General features: G+C 34.6%; 1 protein-coding gene across 1 annotated transcript in view; it reads right to left on the reverse strand.

The window, feature by feature from the left end:
- Positions 1-20,797, reverse strand: part of USP32 (ubiquitin specific peptidase 32) — a 258,739-nt gene that overhangs the window by 169,659 nt on the left and 68,283 nt on the right. The window contains exon 2 of the mRNA XM_007481750.2: positions 8,399-8,526. Within this exon, the coding sequence (XP_007481812.2) occupies positions 8,399-8,526 (128 nt within the window). The remainder of the gene's footprint in view (positions 1-8,398; positions 8,527-20,797) is intronic.

A 20,797-nucleotide genomic window follows, 5' to 3' on the forward strand; every position in this document is an offset into this window, starting at 1 on the left:
CTAGTACAGTCACATATTTCTTCTGCCATCTTAATATAAGAAGCTGAGAAGAGGAGTAACTCCAAGGATCAACAGGGCCAAAGCACAGAATTCTAGCAAAGTCAACAAGTAACCAATAAAAGTCATCTGTAGAAAAGTGGCTAAAAGATAAGTTTCTTGAACGCAATCTGTCGCAGAATCTTAAGTTGATATTCCCTTTACAGCCACACCACAGAGTTCCTTGGACCCACCTGCCAAAATGTCCCTCTCCTCAACAATAGCATCAGGGGAATGATTTTTTAAAAAAGTTTGGTCCCTTAAAGGCTTCTATGAGGAGCTGCCCCTTTTTTTCCAACTAGAGCAAAATAGGAAATTTTCCTCACCCTCATCAAGTGACTCAATTACTACCAAGACTCATGTCAGCCACGGAATTGACAATTCATGACTTTCTCTATAAGTTAGTTAAGGAATCACTTTTCTTTCAAATAAATACCCACCATAGTAATATCAAGGCAGTTTTACCACCTTCATGATATATTAAAAATCAAGACACCACCCAAAACCACCACCTCATAGTATCTCAAAGCCTTTTCTGGAAAAAAAAAAGTTATCTAAACCATCACTGAAAAAAGGAAACCTGTGGGCTTCCTCTGGGCCATTTGTGGAGGCCCTTCAAAATATACAGAGCCCACGAGAAAAAAAAGAGTCTTGAAGTCAAGACAATGCTGCAATGGGGAAGAAATAAGAGCCAGACAGGGTCAGTTGGACCTATTCTCCAAAACAGCTTTATTTATACATATGTGCCTTATTTAAACATTTATTTTTAAAAATTTTGAGTTCCAGATTCTCTACCTCTCTCCAGCCCTTCCCCAAATCACTGAGAAGGCAACCAATGTCAATTATACATGTGAAGTCATGCAAAACATATTTCAATATTAACCATGGTGCAAAAAAAAAAGGAAAAACAAAATACAAATGGCAAGAAAAATGAAATGGAAAAAAGTATGCTTTAATCTGCACTCAGAATTTATCAGATTTCTCTCTGGATGTGGATAGAATTTTTCATTCTGAGTCCTTTGGAACTGTCTTGGATCACTGAATTGATTAGAGTACCTAAGGTTTTCAAAGTTGATCTTGTTACAATATTGCTATTACTGTGTACAACCTTCTCCAGGTTCTGCTCCCTTCATATAGCGTCAGATCATGCTAGTCTTCCCAGAATTTTTTGAAATGATTTCCCTCATTATTTCTTGTTCAGTTATTCCCCAATTAGTAGATACTCCCCCACCTCTATTTCCAATTTTTTTGTTGCCACAAAAAAAAAGTTGCTATAATATTTTTGCATAGACAGGTCATTTTCCTTTGGACCTAGTAGTACTTCTGCTAAATCAAAAGGTATGCAGACTTTTGTAATGCTTTGTGTATAGTTCCAAATTTCTCTCTAAAATTATGAATCATTTCACAATTTCACCAATAAAGTATTAGTGAACCTATTTACCAATTTGTCATTTTATTTTTCTATCAGGTTCACTAATCTGATAACTTTGAGGTGATGTCTTAGTTATTTTAATTTGCATTTCTCTAATCAATAGTAACAGAGCATTTTTATATGATTATTAATAGCTTTGACTTATTCTTCTGAAAAAAAACTGTTCATATGTTTAACCAATAACCAATTGAAGAATGGCTCTTATTTTTATAAATCTGGCTCAATTCCCTACATATTTGAGAAATAAGGCCTTTATTAGAGAAACTTCCAGTAAAACATTTTCCTTTCCTCTCTCCCTCTCCCCTCCCCCTCCTCTCTCTCTCTCTCTCTCTCTCTCTCTCTCTCTCTCTCTCTCTCTCTCTCTCTCTCTCTCTCTCTCTCTCTCTCTCTCTCTCTTCCTTAATATCTTCCTTCTATTATAAAATAAACTACCATAAATTCCACTTTACTTTAGTAATTCATTTTTGAGATTTAGAAATTAAATCCCTGGCAACCAATTAAATATTCAGTCCAACCATAAAATTAACATACAAAAGCTTCAATCTTTGGGTTTATCAAGCAATAGATTACTATAGTCATTCACTACTATATACTGAATACACCTATCTACTCCACTAATCCACCATACTATTTCTTAGCCAGTAGCAGATTTTTTTTGATGATTACTGCTTTGTAATGCAGTTTGAAATCTGGTACTGAAAACAGCTTAGTCTTAACAGGAAAGTCTTCCTTGAATCTGGAACTTGCAATCCTCTGGACCAAAGAGCCCTTCCCCTTCCCAGTGTGGTATGATTTATCACACACTTGACTTCTGGGAGGTTAACTATTTGTCCTGAACAGTTAGTCACATTAACAAGGTAGTTGTTGATTAGCATTCTGAGATGAAAAAGGTACCATTTTGTCAGTCCAACTGGCATACCAACTGGGTGATGATAGCTTGCCTGTTCTCAAGTAGAAGGAAATACATTGTCCTGTGGAAAGCACAACAGGGTAACACCATCCCATTGTCCAAAATGATATAGACTAAATCCCTGAAACTTGCTATTTTTGCTAACTGTGTCAACCTCATCAAAGATATTTCTAATGGTTGCTGACACATCTTCCATAAATAATTGTATGCAATAGGACATCAGCAAAATTCCTCTACTGGTCATGACTCTAAAAAGGGGAGACATTATTATCCAGCCTTGTCTTATGCTGTCTGGGTTTCAGGTCACTCAGTCAAAACCACAGCCACTGAGCAGGAATTGGTGAAGATGAAAATATTTCCCACATCCCTTAATATGCCAGCCATGCATGCAATTCAGCTAACTTGAAGGATTTTCCAGGACCCCACCGCCTGAAGTATGTTCAGGGATAGTAACTGCTAATCTCCAGTTGTATATACCTCCCAAGTAGTGGATAAAACCATTAGTCAACCAAATAAAATAGTGTTTCTCAGAAGCCTACATCCTTTTAAGTGGCACTCCTAGGCCAGCAGAAGTGCCAAGGAAGGGTACAGGGTACATGGCCTGGAGGGCTCATCTTCTAACATAGTCATCACTTGTATGGAAAAGGTAATAATCCTGGAGAGATCTAGACAAACATGACTTTAAAGGTGCCATTTCAATTTAGCAACAGAAGCCTCCTATATTCTAGTCTATTTGTTAGGGGAATCATCTTACATCATCCAACCCATAATAGGCATCTCTGAAGAAAGAGTAATTATACAAACCTTTGTCACCTTTTCAGTAACAACTAATGCCTACTAAGAGGCAGGCTCTTCTTTTTAAAGAAAGTGGCCTTCTCTTGAGATATGTTGAAACAAGGAGGTAAGTAAATAATTTTTTCCTGATCAAGGAACATTAAGAATTTTACTGAAAATCAAAACATCTCTTTTGTGTGATACAGGGTTTTCTGGAACTCTTCAAAAGACAATGCATATATTTAAACTACTAGTTGAAAATAGCAGCATTGCCAAGGACATTATGCTTTGAGAAACTGTGCAACAATAACAACAAAAAAACCCTACCCAAAACACTATTATTGTTATTTTATGTTACAATTAGGAATACTGTAACTAAGTTAATTAATAAATAATTATATATTGTTTTATTATGTTTAATATTTGTTATAAACTAATATATTCATAACTGCTTGAATAAAATTTGAACTAAGAAATTTTTTCTCATAAAAGACTATGAAAAGTAGAGGGACACATCTCTTTAAAGCATAGAGCGGGGAAAGAGAGAAGCAACTAGAACATAAAATTGTGAAACCACTATAATAAGATGTAGAAGGAAATGAACTCTATCTCAGTTGAAGTCAAAATACATTCAAGTCAAAATAACTACATATAAATTATAACTGCTACTTACCTACTAGGTGATTTTTTAAAGTCAAAATATCTACAGTCAAATCAGAATTACTACATTTACTCACTGGTTGAACTTTAGGAGAATTATTTGACTTCTAAGTCTCAGTTTTCCTAGTTATAAAAAGATAGTATTTTATTAGATGATCACAAAGGCTTCTGTAGACTTTCTTATCCCATGAATTGTGGATCCTAGAAATCCATTTCACACCTGCTATGCAAGGCATAACATACCAAAACAGTATTATAATTTCAATAGCCAAAACCATAACATACTGGTAAGGAAATACCAACTGTTTGACAAGTAAAATTAACAAGCATTCATTAAATGCAGAAAAACATCTTGCAGAAGTTGGGATTTTAGCTATAGCCAGATGGAAGCAAAGAGACAAAGGTGAAGAGAAAGTACATTTCAGCCAATGTAAGTGTATAGGAGTTGAGGTCTTTGGAAAAGTAAGGAGGTCAATGTCACTGGATCACAGAGTACCTGGAAAAGAGGAAAGTTTAAGAAAGTTGGATAGGTAGAAGGGGGCCAAGATATAAAAGATTTTAAAAGCCAGAGGATTTTATATCTGAACCCAGAAGCAAGAGGGAAACACTGAACTTTAGGAAAATCAATCTGACAGCTGACTAGAGACATTTAAGGAAGAGAGACTAGTAAGAAAACTAGTGTAGTAGTACAAGAATGAGGTGATATGGGTGTGCACCAGGGTGGTGGCAGTGTCAGAGGAGAAAAGATAAAACTTAGCTATAGTATATATAAGTTATATATATATATATATATATATATATATATATATATATATATATATATATATATATATATATATATATATATAAAGCCTACAGGCCCTTTTTAAGACACTGGATATGGGGAAAGAGTGGCTGACAGAGTTAGTGGGTGAGAGAGGATGATGAATCCAGTATAATGTCTAGGTTGAGAGGCTAGGTAATGGGGAGATCAGTGGTACCAGTCACAATAAGAAAGTTAGGAAGCAGGGAAATTTGAGGGGTTTGGGGGAAGAAGACAATTCAGTTTGGGAAATTTTAAGTATCCAGTTCAAAATATCCAAAAGGCAGTTGAAGTTATGAGTCTAAAGGTAAGCAGAGAAATTAGGGCTGGATATTTAGATCTGTGAAGCATTAGTATTGAGAAAACTGATTGCATGGAAGTTGATGAGAAATGGTACAGAGGGAGAAGAACACCCCAGAAGAGAATTTTGGAAGACACTTATTGTTAGCAGAGGATGAAGGAAAGGAGACAAAGGTATATCACTTAAGTAGGAGGAAAAACAACAGAATATTATCATGGAAACTTAGAAGAAAATAACAAGGAGAAGATGGTGACAGACAAAGGCTGCAGAGAGATCAAGAAGCCTGAGGTACTCCACAGGATAACATACATTTTCCGAAATTTTAAGACCCAAATTGTCTCCACCCCGCCTTACTCTGCACCCTCCCAAGATGATAAGCAATTTGATCTGAGTTAACATACATGATCATGCAAAATAAATTTCCATACTGGTCATTGTTGTAAAAGAATACACATGTACATATAACATAAAGTGAAAAGTAATATGTTTTGATCTGCAATCAAACTCCATTAATTCTTTCTCTGGAGATAATATTCTTTGTCATGTTCCTTTAACTTCAGACACACACTGAAAAAAATTCAAGCACTAAATCTCTGATACTAAATACAGATTTCTTATTGCTTAAATTTCACATCTGCTACTAAGAACAACAAAAAGTTATACCTCAATTTCTGGGGTTTAAAAGGCAGAGAGAAAGAGACCCAAGAATTAAGAGTTTAAACTGCAAATCTAGGATCTGACAAAAATGAAAAACTGAGCAGCATATATGTTCATCTTATAGGACTCTTCTCTATCTAAACTATCTAAATATCTATCTAAACTGAATATTGTAATTTATGCACTGTAAAACTAACAAAAGAAGATGGTCATAAAACATGAAAATTTGTATATTTATTTCAAACAGCTTTCACTCGGGAAATTTTAAACTTACTTTATACTGCTGAATATACTTAACTATCCCTTAAGCAGAATTTTGTTAATATTGGCAGTAGTCAATGAAATCAGACTTACTGCAATATACTGCTATTAATTACAGAAAATATTTTTGGATCACAATGTCTTCTCAGAAAAGACTTTTAGCAAGATACAAATTTTCTCTAAAAACTATTTCAACCACTGAACAACTCTTAACAGTACAGCAGTTTATCCAAATACAGCTCACAACTGAATATGTATGGTTATATCATGATTTGTTTTGAATAAAACAGCTGTATATAATTAAGACATTATTTCAAGTAAATAATTTTTAAAATTTGGAATATCCCTTAAAATACTCATTAAGTAGATAATATTTTTGACATAGTATTTTATAAAAGGAACTCACTAGTCCTATTAGCTTAAATGAAAGGTCATCTTCCACCATTAACCTTGTTTTTCAAGAGTTGGTGATGCCATTTTAAAAGTCACTTTAGGTGAAAACTTGCCAGTTATGAACCACCAAGTCAGTTATGCATTTAAAAAAATCCATTTCTGTATGCTTACAAGATCTTAGTGGTTGCATTTTGTCATGTCATCTTTATCTCCCTAAATTTCTAGAAAAAAATTTTTCTTTGCAAAAGCAATTCAATTCAATATATGGCATGTCACATCTCTGTTTCAAAATGAAGATAGGTAAATGTAACTGTAGAATTCAGATAAAGATGACTACTGAATTAATCTATCAAATCTAGCTACTGACAAAAGGTTTCAGATTTGTATTCTTCTATGTACTCTCTCTATGTGCAGCAATACCCAAGAGTAATGAGTCAAGAAGATGAAAGGTTATAAAGGAGAGAACGTCAATTGTTTTTTTCACTTTAAAGTAAACACTTTATAATTCAATTTAATAGGCATTTACTAAGTATCTACTCTATTCCAGGCACTGTGCAAGTGTCTAATGACCCAAATATATCCCCAACCAACGGGACCCAAAAGTCCCTGCTCCTACAGCTTGAATTTTACTAGAGAAAAAAACTGCAATCAATCAATAAGCATTTACTAATTCCCAACTACATGACAAGAAATGTGACAGGCATTGAAAATATAAATACAAGAATAAAACACAATTCTTATTTTGAAAGAGCTAACATTCCATCAGAAAGTCATGATGTATTTAAGTAAATCCTCAATAAATACAAAGCTGTTAAATATTAATTAAGGAGGAAGATACTAGTACTTGATGGGATCAGAAAAGACACCACATAAAAAAGATAAGGCTTTGAGCTGTGTCTAGAAAAGATGTATTCTGTAAGGCAAACATGAGAGGGGAGTGTTTTCCAAGCACGGAGGACTAATAATACAAAGGTAAGCCAGGAGATGGAGTGCTATGTGTGAGAAAAAAAAGAAGGTGAAAGAACAAGAGTAATATATAATGAAGATGAAAAGATTCTTTGGAGCCAGACAGAACTGCAGAATCCCTTTGGTCTGGAATTCCTATCCTAGCCAATCCTCTCTAAAGACAAAAGACTGGAAGTTAGAACCCTGCTCTGCATCTAGGATTTGAGCCATACTGCTGCTGCTTGCTTATGAATTTGCTCCTCTCTAAAAAAAAAAAAAAACAACCACCACCACCCTAGGGCTTGTGTCTCTTCCTTATCCCAGAATGCCATCCCTAGGTGCAAGTACCTCAGTCCACCCCAGAACTATACCCCAGAAATGGAAGTGGGCAAAAAGGATGTCAATTCACAGTAATTCCTATCTTGGAGCACAAGAATGGGTCTGAGATTTCTTGCCTCATCCTTTCCTTGGAGTTTTCCATATTGTTTACTCCTGACCAGTCCCGCTCTGTAGCAATGATAGACCTCTATCTGCTTATGCTAATATGATCTGAAAAGATGACTCATCTTTTCTAGGATTTTCCCATCAAGATTTTAGTCAAGTGCTTTTTACAGATCTGTTTTAAGAAGTGAAGTGGGAGGGTCATTGTACATCTTCCTGCTGTATTAGCATCTTGGTTCTGCCTCACAAGTGAAGGTTCAAGGCTATATACCAAGTTTAATTTGCCCATTGATTGATTTTACACTTTTATTGGGTTGTTTTTAACATGATATAAAACCACAATGCACAAAAACACATATAACAATAGCAAAGCACATTTTGTCAATATTAAAAAGCAATTATTTCTATCAATTTTGTTTCTATTAGTAAGTACAATTTAAATGAATTCTTAGGTTCTGTGAGTTATGTTTATTTTAAAATATCTAATTTTATAGAATTAACTGGATTTCTCTATGTGGACCCTGTACCTCAGGGAGAGGTTTATGTTGAGATAAGAAGACAGTCACCTAAATGGTGCCAGGTTAGTAACTACTAAAGATCAGAGTCAGAACATAAGTAGAAAGGCTAAACTCTAAAGAGATAGTTCTACTACAATATAATAGAATATCTATTTAATCTTCATTGAAAAGGAAAGAATAAGGAACAACAAACTAGAAATCACTGGAAGATTCAGGTCAAAAGGCAACTTTCTCAACAGAAAAACTATAAGTTTTTTTCTTTAATTACCTCTGCAACTTTTGGTGGAACTCCATCCCCAAGTACTTCCCTAATGAAGCATTGTTGGCCCATGTAACATGAAAGTCCACAAGTCCTCTTGAAGGCATCTTTCAATCGTTTCAGCTCTACATCTGTGACTGCAATTTAGAAAGAAAATACAGATATAAAAACAGGAGGGAAAGCACACTCAAAATTTCTAAACTTTTTCAACTCAATTTCTAAGAAAACACATCTATAAACAAGGAAAAATGGAATTCTAGGACATATTTTCATTTTCTAAATGAGTAAAAGAAGTTAGAACATAAATTCTGGTGAGAATATCTTTTACATACCATCTAATATATAAAATATATAGAGCAACAAAATGTTCAATATCACAGGAGTGTCAGAAAATAAGAACAAGTACAAATTTTGGAAAAGATAGAGAATGTAGTACCATGGAACAAATGATCTAAAGAGATAATCAAAATATAATTTATATTTCACATTATACGTTTTTCAGCAAAGTTCAAGTATTTCTCCGGAATTACAATAGTCTCCTAACAATTTACCTGCTCCCTATTTCTTCCCGTCAAGCCAAAGCCCTCCCACAGACATCTGACATTTCTTCTTGATACACAGATGGATAACACTATTCCCTAGCACAAAAACCTTTCATATTTCATACAGCCTGTGCACTTCAGCCAAATAGATTTATTTGTCCTCTTATACTTTTCCATCTATATTTGACTGTCAATTAATGGACCTGTACTCTTTCAGTGCACTCCTTCCTCTTCACCATAACAACCAGCTCTTGAAATCTTTATTATCTTTCAAGTTCTACAGAGTTGCCTCTTTAATGAAGCCTTTCTTGATTCACCATGCACCACCACCATGAAAAGAAAGATAGCCTGTCTATTAAACTAAATCTTTCAGTCTACAGTAGCCTTTAAAGTTTTCAGGAAGAAAAGTAACTCTCGATGAATGGCGTCCTTGCCAAAATCCACAGATTAAGATAAAGAGTTTTAAAGGAAGCAATTTAATATGGTATTGGCCTCAGCAGGAATCATGAGGTCATTTTTTAATGGAATTAGTATAAGTACAAAATGAAATATGGGAAGCAAAAATCTCCATATAAAAGATCTTTGACAAGGTTTTGGTATTCTTGCTTTATATGAGATACTAAAAGAAATACATAAGAACAAAATCCATTCCCTAGTAGATAAGTGATAAAAGAATATGAACCAATGGTTCTCAAAAAAATTACAAACTATTAACACCATATGAAAGAATATATCAAATAATAATAACAAAAATGAAACCTCAGAGTTGTTTTGATGTGCAACCCACACACACAGCAACTTGATAAAGATGAAGTTAGATGGGAATAGTAAATGATAAAAGGTTTGTGCAAAGATGGGCACACATAAATATTGTATTGTTAATGGAATGGTGGAATGGATCCAACTATTCTGAAAAGCAAGAGGCAGAGGTGAGGCGAGTGCATATTCCAAGAATGGGAGAATAACCTGTACAAAGCCTTAGAGAAAAAAGATGAAGGAAAAGAAAATTCAGTTGGGCTAGATGATAAAGTACATGAAGGAAAAGAAGGCAATATGTAAGTCCAGAATGTACAAATCTTGGAAAAAAGAATAGGTATACATCTAATGAATTAGATAAAAAAAAAAACACAGACCCTACCTCTAAATAACAGATATTTAAATATAAAGCATATGTTTATATGTATACAAATAAGTGTGATACAAAGTAGCATGGGATAATTTTGAAGAAAATTCAAAAAGTATTTTATGACTATTCACGAAGAGTCTTATATAGCATACAAAATTTAAAGAGCTCTAACAGCATCTGTAAACCTTCACTACTACAACAGAGTTGAGCACATAGGAAGAGAAATTGGTTAAGATGGTAAACTACTAAATTCCAGCAGAGTTGAGCTTGTTTCCCAATTCATTTATCTCCCAATAAAGCAAATTATCCCAATAAACTCTCAGCAGTCTATCACCAATGCTGTATGTAGGGTATCTGTGTCTTTAATATAGGAGGTAGAAGAAGGAAGACTAATTTGGAGCATAGTACCTAAGGAGTCATTTCAATTTAATAAACATTTATTTCTTAAGCTTTTAATATCTACAAAGTACTAAATAATGAAAAAGATTAAAATTAACACAATTTCTGCCCTTATAGAATTTATAATCTAATAGAAGGAATATAGCAAGAATAAAAATATATTAAGCCAAAATATGGAGATGAAGGGTTGAAGAGATCATTTTTGGCTGAGGGGTTCCTAACTTCATGTAAACCTTGAAGAATGAGAAAGCTTTCAAAAATCAGATATCAAAGGAATGAGTTTCCACGCAGTGGAGTATAGGTAAGGCACTATTACTAATGGGAACCAATAAAGGCTTCTTATAGAAGGTGGGGTTTTAGATGAAACTTGTAGGAAGATAGGATACAGGGTCCAAGAGGTAGATAATTCTAATCATGAGGGATAGTTAATGCATGGGAGTAGGGAAGTGAAATGTCTTATGCAAGGACAAAGAGAGTATAGAGTCCCTCCATTGATGATTTTGAGATAGACAGGAAAAGGGAAAATGACAGAAGGGTAAAAAGATAACAGAAGATGGTAAAAGACAGGAAAGGCAGGAGTACTCCAGGATTTTAAAGACTTTAAAAGTCAAACAGGACATTTAATTTTTGTTTTAGAGGCAAAGAGGAAGTCACTGGAGTTGAAAGTAGGAAGATGACATGAGGTCAAGACCATCAGCTTAGGAAGATCACTTTAATAGAGGAAGAGAAAATAGACTGGAGTGTGAAGACATTTTGTTTCTTTATTTTATATTTAATTTTTTCCATGGTTATGATTCATGTTTTCTTCTTCTCCTCATCACTATCCCCTCCCAGAGTTGACAAGCAATTCCAAGAGGTTATACATATATATTTTCACTCACACCATTTCCATATTATCCATTTTTGTAAAAGAGCGATCCTTTAAAACCCAAACCCTAAATCGCATACCCATATAAACAAGTCATAAATGGCATGTTTTCTTCTGAATTTCTATTCCCACAGTTCCTTCTCTATATGACGATAGTATTCTTTCTCAGAAGTCCCTAAGAATTGTCCTGGATCACTGCATTGCTTTTAGTAGCCAAGTCAAACACATTTGACCATCCCACAATGTTACAGTCTCAGCATATAATGTTCTCCTGGTTCTACTTAATTCACTGTGCATCAGTTAATGCAGTAAGTCCAGTTCTTACAGAAATCCATCAATTCATCATTCCTTATAGCACAATAGTATTCTATCACCATCATATTACACACAATTTGTTCAGCCATTCCCCAATAGAGGGACATCCCTTCATTTTCCAATTTCTTGCTATCTCAAAGAGTATAGCTACAAATATTTTTGTACAAATAGATTCTTGCCCATTTTAAAAAATCTCTTTGGGATATAAACCGAGTAATGATATTGCTGGATCAAAGGGCATGCATTCTTTTAAAGCCCTTTGGGCATGATTCCAAATTACCCTCCAGAATGGTCAGATCGATTCACAACTTGGAGTATAAAGAGATTTGAGGAAGACCAGGCAGAAGGCTACCATAATAGTCTAGAAAGGAGGCAAACAAGGCCTGCAAAAGAGTGACAGGAGAGGTGAATGAGATATTTCAAAGGTAAAATTGTTAATACCCATCAACAGACTTGATATGAGGGGTGAAAGTGATGAACTGAAGATGAAACCTAGGTTGTAAGCCTGTTTGCCTATGAAGATGGTAATGTCCTTGAAGTAATAGAGAAGTAAAGATGACAAGAAAAGCTTAGGGTAAAAGATGAGTTCATTTTGGAAATGTTGATTTTAAGATGTGTATGGGGCAGACCCAGGCTATTGAAGCATTCACTATTTGACAAAAAAAACATTTAAGAACATTGGAAAATGGTCTGGCAGAAGGCTGGCACAGAACAACATATCACACTTGAACCAAGATAAGCTCCAAATGGGTACATGATTTAGACAGAAAGGACGGCATCATAAATAAACTAGGAGACAAAGGAAGAAATTACCTATAAGAACTACGGATAGGAAAAGATTTCATGACCAAACAGTTGATATCTCACAAGAAATAAAAGATTTAGAGGCCAAAAAATTAAAAAGCTTTTCTAAAGCAAAATTAGGCTCATTAACAATAAGAAGAAAAGGCAGCTGGGTAGCCCAGTGGATTGGTAGCTCAGGCCTAGAGACGGGAGGGTCCTTGGTTCAAATCGGACCTCAGACACTTCCTAGCTATGTGACCCATGACCCTGGACAAGTCACTTAACCCACATTCTCCCATTATATCTAAAGGACATTTATTTTAACATAAATAGTGGATTTGTGCATTATAAGTAAATATATATATATAGAAATAAATGTTACATATTCACATATATAAATGTGTGTATAATCAAAGTATTTGCTCAAAAATTATTCCTCATTACATATAAATTATTTATTATTAGAACTTATAAACAGTATGTCACTTAAAAGTAAATTTATGTATTCTCTAATCAAAACTGAGACTTGAAGGACAATAAAACAATAAATACCCTTTGATTCAATATACAACTATATCTATAGCTCAAAAAAGGGGGAAAGGACCTACCTGTACAAAAATATTTATAGGTGCTCTTTTTGTGAAGGCAAAGAATTGGAAAATAAGGAGACATCCATCAATTAGGGAACAGCTGAACAAATTGTGGCATATGATGGTAATAAAACACTATTATACTGTAAAGTATGATGAACAGGATGATTCAGAAAAAGCTATAAAGATCTACATGAACTGAAGCAGAGTGAAATAAGGAAAACCAGAAAAACATTGTATACAATAACTGCAATATTATGGAATGATCAACTGTGGCAGACTTGGCTATTATCAGCAATACAATGATCTAGGACAGTTCTGAAGGACTGATGACAAAGGACACTATCCACCTCTAGAGTAAGAATTGTTGGAGTCTGAATGAAAAGTATGATTTTTCAACTGTTAATTTGGGTTTATGTTTTAGAGTTTGGTTTTCTAAGATTACTCACTTACAAAAATGAATAATATGGAAATGTTTTACATGATAATATGTGTATAGCCCAGACTGAATTACCTGTCAGCACTGGAAGAGGGAAGGGGAGAGGATTATAAGTTTGATCATATAACTTAGGAAAACTTGTGTGAAAATTTATTACATTTAAGTAGTAAAAAAAAATTTTTTTTAAACCTCAGACTTAAGGTAACCAAGTGCAATTGCCTCAACAACCAAAAGACCTAGGGAAATTTCAATGAAGCAAAAAACCTCAAATCGTACAAGAAGAGAAAACGGAAATACAGAAAAAAAAACTGAACAAAGGTATTTTTTTTCTTTGCAAAGCCCAACAGTGAATAAAAATCTTGTTAAAAATAAAGAAACTTCATAGAAAAAATAGCAATTTAATGCTCAAAACTAGTCCTGAACCTAGTTTCAAGACACTGTAGGGCAATTAGATTGAGTTATCTTGGAATCAAGTACATTAAAAATGTAGTTATTAACAGTGAGTTGGACAAATCATAATTAACACATCATTCTGTACAAAAATGACAAAGGGGGAAATAATGGCTCCAAAAGGTATTCATTCTCTTATCGGAAAAAAAAACTCACTAACACCTGAAAGCCTTTCCTAATGTCAAGTTCTTCTTACTTCCCTAGATCTTCTACCCTAAAAGCTAATGCTTCCCTAACTACTTCATACTTAAACTATTTATTTGCATTTTTTCTTTCTATGCCAGCTATATGTGTGCATATGTATATACACATCTAAATATAACTATCCATACAGCTCTCCTCCTTAAAAATGTAAGTTCTCTAAGGGTAGAAACTATTTCCTGGCATATAATAAGGCACTTATTACTGATTAAGCAACTACTATGTACAAGGCACAATGTGGTAGGCATGGGGCATACAAAAACAAAAACAAAAAACAATTACTCCTTTAGGGACATTACATTCTGGAAGGTAGGGTAGTACATACAAAATGTGTTGCTATAACAATGCAAAACAAAGATCTAATAATGTAAGGGGGTAGGCACTAATAGTTGGGAGAGGAGACTAAGCCTAGAAGCTAGGAATTCCAAGCAATAAATGGAGAGGTAGGAGAACATTCAAGGAAAGAGAGAGGCCATCCATACAAGGTTACATAGGCAGTACTTGTAATCTTTTTTACAGAATATTAAGTTTGATTAGAATTTAGAAGGTGGAAGACATGGAAAAGTAATCTGAAATCTGTCAAAACAGATTGCAGTCAACTTGTGTAGGACTTTAAAAGTCAGAAAGAATTTTATATTGATTCTGGAGATAATAAGGAGCCACTGGAGTTTAATTAAACGAGGGGAAATGTGGAGAAAGGAGATGAGAAGGGAATGACCTGCTGGTGAGATTTCAGTTGAGTTTTGAGAGAAGGAAATAGGCAGAGGGAGCTAGAAAGATTTCCAGGTATGAGGAACAAGCTCAAGATGCTATACAAAGTCAGGAAATGAAGTGCCCTATGCAAGGAACAATAAAAATCACCAGTGTAGCTGGATTAGAGAGTACCTGGAAGGGATAAAGTATAATAACAATCCAAAATAAGAAAGAAGCAAGATTGTAAAAGGCTTCAAAATCCTTTTTTTTTTTTCCAAGAGGATTTTATACAAACATTTAGACAAAAAGGATCTGGAGCTAATAGATGAAGGCTAGAAATATACATCTGGGAGTCATCAAATAGAGAAAATTGAACTCAGGAGCTTATAAGATCACCAAGAAAGAGATATGTAATTAAGAGATAGCTAATAAACTTGAGAGAGCAGTGTCAGTTGAGTGATCAACTCAACTCAAGTGGTCAAAAACCAGAATTGGAAAACAATTGAGAAGTAAAAAGGAAGTGGAGACAGGAAAAAAATAAGTAGAGATCTCAAGAGAGAAAATTCTAAAAATACATTACAAAGTCATTCAGCTGCTACAAAGAAGATGGCATCTAGTAATTATTTCTATTTCTTTCTCTAAGGATTTCTTTCAGATATATATTCATTGCATCTTGACAAAATGCCATCTGCCTCTTTTAATTTCTGCTCCACTATTTATTCTTTAACTTAATATCTCAAAGCAAACATAAAAAGATTTTTATCTTTACATGGCTCATTTTCTTTCATGGACTCTTATTACCAATACTCAATACAGCTGACTAAATAGCATTCCCCCAAAAATAAAAATTTAAGCATTAGTTGATCATTTTGAGTCAACTATAAACTAGATCTAAAAATTAGCAAATACAATAGTTTATATTCCTAAAGTATATTAATAAGTCAGTTGTCTGAAAATGAGAATCCAAGGCAGTATAGAACAATTTGGAATCAAGAAAACCTTGGCACAGTTATCAGGCATGGTTCATATCTCATCCCTGTCACTTGCTATCGTGTAAACTTAGGTAAATAATTTAACCAATTTGGGTCTATTTCCTTTATACAAAAAAAGGGAGTGTTTGAACCAGATAGTTTCTGAGGAAGCCTCTAGCTCTAAATCTGTGCTCCTTTATACATGTTTCTATAGGGAAAGAAAAGGTGACTGTGCCAAGTACAGGCCATAAAATCAAGATCATACTACAATTTCTTCCAACTTAGAAAAAACCTCTATGAAGTTGTCTAGTAGCAACAGCTATATGACTCAGTGGATAGAACATCAGGCCTGGAGTCAGGAGAATCTGGTTTCAAATCTGACCTCAGATACTTCATGGAAGTCATTTAATTTAACCCTGTTTGCCTAGAGTTGTTACTAGGACAGAAAGTAAGGTTTGTTTGTTTTTAAATAAAAATTTAAAAAAGTCATCCACTACAACTCACACCTGAATATAAGATCATCCTTTACAATACCCAAAAATAAGTTGGTATCCATACTAGTTTGGGATCTCTATTGAGAAGAAAGCAACATACTCTTAGGGCAGCTCATTCCATTCTGGGATAGCTCTATTTGGAAGCTTTTTCTTGTATCAAGCCTAAATTTGGTTCTCTGAATCTTCCCTTCATTTGAGTTCTGCTCTCTGAAACTAAACAGAACTGTTGTGATAAGGATTTTATTTAGTTTACCCTGTCTCATTAGGAGCAGAGGTTTAGGTCAGAGAAAGGGTTTTTTTACTTTTATGCTGTCCCCTTTTAAGAGGAGGAATGGAGAGCTGGCTGCCAGCCCTTTGAGGGAAAAGCATAATGAAGAAATAATTCTGGACTCCATGTTTCTCTAACAATCTCAGGGAACAGGGGTAGCTGTTTTGAGCTCTCTCACTCTGACAGTTGGTGGTGGTTGAAGTTAATAGAAGATTACATATTACTTTGAAAGTTGAGAGTTGAGAGAGTGTTATCCACTGAGTTTTTCCTCAGTTCCTGGAGGGGAAAGAAGCTGCCAGAGAGAGGCTCTATTCACTCTCTCTGACTTGGAAGAAGGTCCTGTGTCAGTTTCTCTCAGGAGATTCTGAAAGTTATTCTAACAGTTTGATCATTTATATTAATTGAAGAAGGTTAAAGAAGATTTTATAAATTAGAACAGGTTTATAGTTAGATAGAGAATAATTTTAAGATAGATGAGAATAGTTTAAGGAGGTCTACCTCAATGAACAAGAAGTTGCAAACATAGCACTTTAGATTGGGGAGGGGGAGTATTTAGACATTGTAGAATAAGGTTAATAGGTTTCATGGATTATTCCTAACTCTTATCTTTATCCTTCTCTTGCCTTCCCTACCTCAACTAGGAATAAATTAGATTTGTATTAAAATGCATCCACTTTCCATCCACCACCTTCAAACAGTTTAACCCTGACATCTTTAGTTACTTATCAATATCCAATACCAACAGCAAGATAAATTATATTTATAACAGCTTATCAATAATAGTTTGGGTGTCAACATACCTGCTATTATTTACTTATAACAGAATACATCTTAATCCATCTTCCAAATTCCAGGCATTCAGATCCTTGAAAATAGCTATCATTCCACTCAACTCCCACCCAAGCAATCTTTAGTCTAAGCTCAACTTCCTTTAACCTATTCTCATATCACAGGACCTTCAGGTTCTTCACCATCCCTATAAACACTTTCTAGTCTAGCAATGCCCTGACAACACTTAGCAGAGTATAGGTACTTAAATGCTTGTTGATTGACTGATTCTTCTAAAATAAGGTTCCCAGAGCTGAAGACAGACAGAGTATCTAGGCAAGGTCATCCTGGTCCTGGACACGATGCCTGCTTCTTTTGCTGTTGTTATTTAGCCGTGTCCAACTCTGTGACCTCATTTGGGGTTTTCCTGGCAGAGATACTGGCATGGATTGTCATTTCCTTCTCCAGTTCATTTTAAAGATAAGGGAACTGAGTCAAACAGGGTTAAGTGACTTGACTAGGGTCACACAGTCCAAATCTATACTCAAGAAGATAATAAATCTTCCTAATTCCAGGTCCAGCACTCTATCAACTGCACCACCTAGTTGACTCCTTCCTTAATGCAATCTACAAGCTTACTATTTTTCTAGCTGCCACATATCACATTCTGCTTGCTTGCTATTCAATCATTTTATCTTTTTTAGACTCTAGTCAGATTTTGTACTTAAGAAATCAAATAAGAATACAAAGCATGGGGTAAATTGTGGCCCAAATCATTAGCTTTTAACAAAATTGAACCCAAAAAGTCAATCAATGATTCAACTCAATGAGCTATTTTTTAAACAGAAGCATGAGATAGTGGAACTCAGGACTTCAGACCCCAACACAATGGTATGATTTCAAAGAATTTGTAAAACAGCTGAATGATACAAAAATGGATAGCATTCAACCCTCCCCACCACAGTTAATCAGAGCCCATCTCCAAGAAAACTATACCTACAGGGCAGCTAAATAACTCAGTGGATAAAGGCCTGAAGACAAGAGGTTCTGGGTTCAAATGTAAATTCAGACACATCCTGGCTGTGTAACCCTGGGCAAGTCACAACCCCAACTACCTAGGCCTTACCACACTTCTGTCTTGGAACTGATACTTAGTTATCAATTGTAAAACACTAAGTAAGGATTATTTGGGGTTTTTTTAACCGTACCTACACTTCACAGGAGGCAGCTAGGTGGCTCAGTAAGTAGAATAGTAAACCTGAAGTCAGAGGGCCTCGAGTTCAAATCTTCCCCTGGGCTCTTTCTAGCTGTGCAAGTCACATTACCTCTATAATCCTCAGTTTCCTCACCTATAAAAAAAAGAATAACAGCAAAACCTCCCATGATACTTATGAGAACAAAATGAAATAATAATTTGTAAAGCGTATCAATACTAGCTATCACAATTTCCCATTTAGTCCATATATGTACACTCTCAATCTTCCACAAAGCACCTGTTCCTGAGGAAAATTATATTTAACCACCATCCTGGTACCGCACAGGAAGATGATGTGGATGTCACTGAGGAAAAAAAATCATTGCAAGCACAGGAAAAACCTCTCTTCCTTAATTTGGGTCCCCACTAGTAAGAGCTCAGATCCTAGTGATACTCTATGTTTTTGAGACCATGTGGGTCCCACAGAAACAGATAGGTAGCAGATAAGATAAGGCTCATTCTTCTCTGAATATCCTTAAAAGGTCTGTTCACAATTTCATTGTCATATATTTCTCACACTCTCACTCCACAAATCCAGCTGTCAGATTTTGTTACTTCTATTTTCACAAAATCTCCTAAATATTGCTCTTCTTCCCTCTGATCATTACCAACTAATGTTCAGGAACTCAAAACCCTTCTTCTAGACTCCTTTACAGATCTCCTTTCATCTAGTCTCTTTGGAAGGAGTGGAAAAAGTGATTTTCCAAAAACACAATTCTGAACACATCATTCTCCCCAATTCATGAAATTCTAGGGACTTCTCTATTGATTCTAGGATCAAATACAAACCTCTCTGTCACTTAAAGCCTGTCATAATTTGGCTTCAATCTACCATTCCAGTCTTATTATAAATCTCTCCCTTTCCTACAGAAGTCTAGTCAACATAAATAATTAAAATATCCAAATGTACAGTATCATACACTAAACATAACAAAATCAGAAAAAGGATGGATTTATATTGAAACTTTCCAATGAGCTGAAATCAGAGATAATTCTCTTTTGTTTATTTTTGCACTGGGTCTGTTGAAGATGTGCAGAGCTCCTCCTGAAAAGCTGTTCAATTTAATAACTTTTATAAGCTGTTATTTGATTATTATGTTATATACATCATTCAATTTTAAAAGTACAAAAAGGAAGAAATTCACCTACTTGGCTAGCTAGGCTGATAAAATTAACTGAATAATTAATTACCATTATTTACAGGTCTATGTTTTCTCACAAGGTTTAGACAGGGATTTTTGAAAAATAACAATGTATTCATTCACATTGCCCCCCTAAAATATTATTCATAATAGTTTAGGTAGGAGTAAAAACATTTTATGTCATGAATAATAAAATAAAACATTAGTTCACCTTTATCTCATCACTTGTAATGCCTATTTTAGAAATGTCTTACATAATTTATAAATACAGAAATTTACATATACTGGGAGAGGAGTTGCAAATGCTTATACAAATAGACACACAAATCTATATGTGTTGAAAGTAATGTGTAATTAAAAAATCTGTAGATCTGATCCAATCATTCTGGAGGGCAATTTGGAATTATGTCCAAAGGGCTATAAAACAATATATATCTTTTGATTCAGTAATATCAGAAGGTCTGTATCACAAAGAGATTTTTAAAGGGGGGAAAGGAGGGGGAACAAGCTACTTGTACAAAAATATTTATAGATTCTTTTATAGAAGCAAAAAATTGGAAATTGAAGGTATGTCCATCAATTCAGGAATAGCAGAACAAATTGTAGTATATGATGGTAATGGAATACTATTGGGCTGTTAAGAATGATCAACAGGATGATTTCAGAAAGAGCTACATGAAATGATGCAGAGTGAAATAAGCAGAACCAGCAAAACATTGTACACAGTAACAGCAATATCATGGAACAATAAAATGTGGTAAGAATTAGCTACTCCCAACAATACAATGAACCAGGACAATTCTGAGAGACTTATGACAAAGAATGCTATCCACCTCCAGAGAAAGCGCTCTTGGAATAGGAATGTAGATGAAATCAGATGATTTTTCATTTGTTTATTTGGATTCATGTTTTGAGGTTTTGGTTTTATAATATTATTCACTTACAAAAATTAACAATATGAAAATATGTTTTGTGGGATAATACATGTATAACTCAGATTGATTTGCTTGCCAGCTCCAGGAGGGAGGAAGGGAGGGAAAGAGGGAGGAAGGGAGAGAATTTGGATCATATGACTTCAGAAAATGTATGTGGAAATTTGTTATA

Source organism: Monodelphis domestica, chromosome 2, assembly GCF_027887165.1.
Source record: "Monodelphis domestica isolate mMonDom1 chromosome 2, mMonDom1.pri, whole genome shotgun sequence".
NCBI lineage: Eukaryota > Metazoa > Chordata > Mammalia > Didelphimorphia > Didelphidae > Monodelphis > Monodelphis domestica.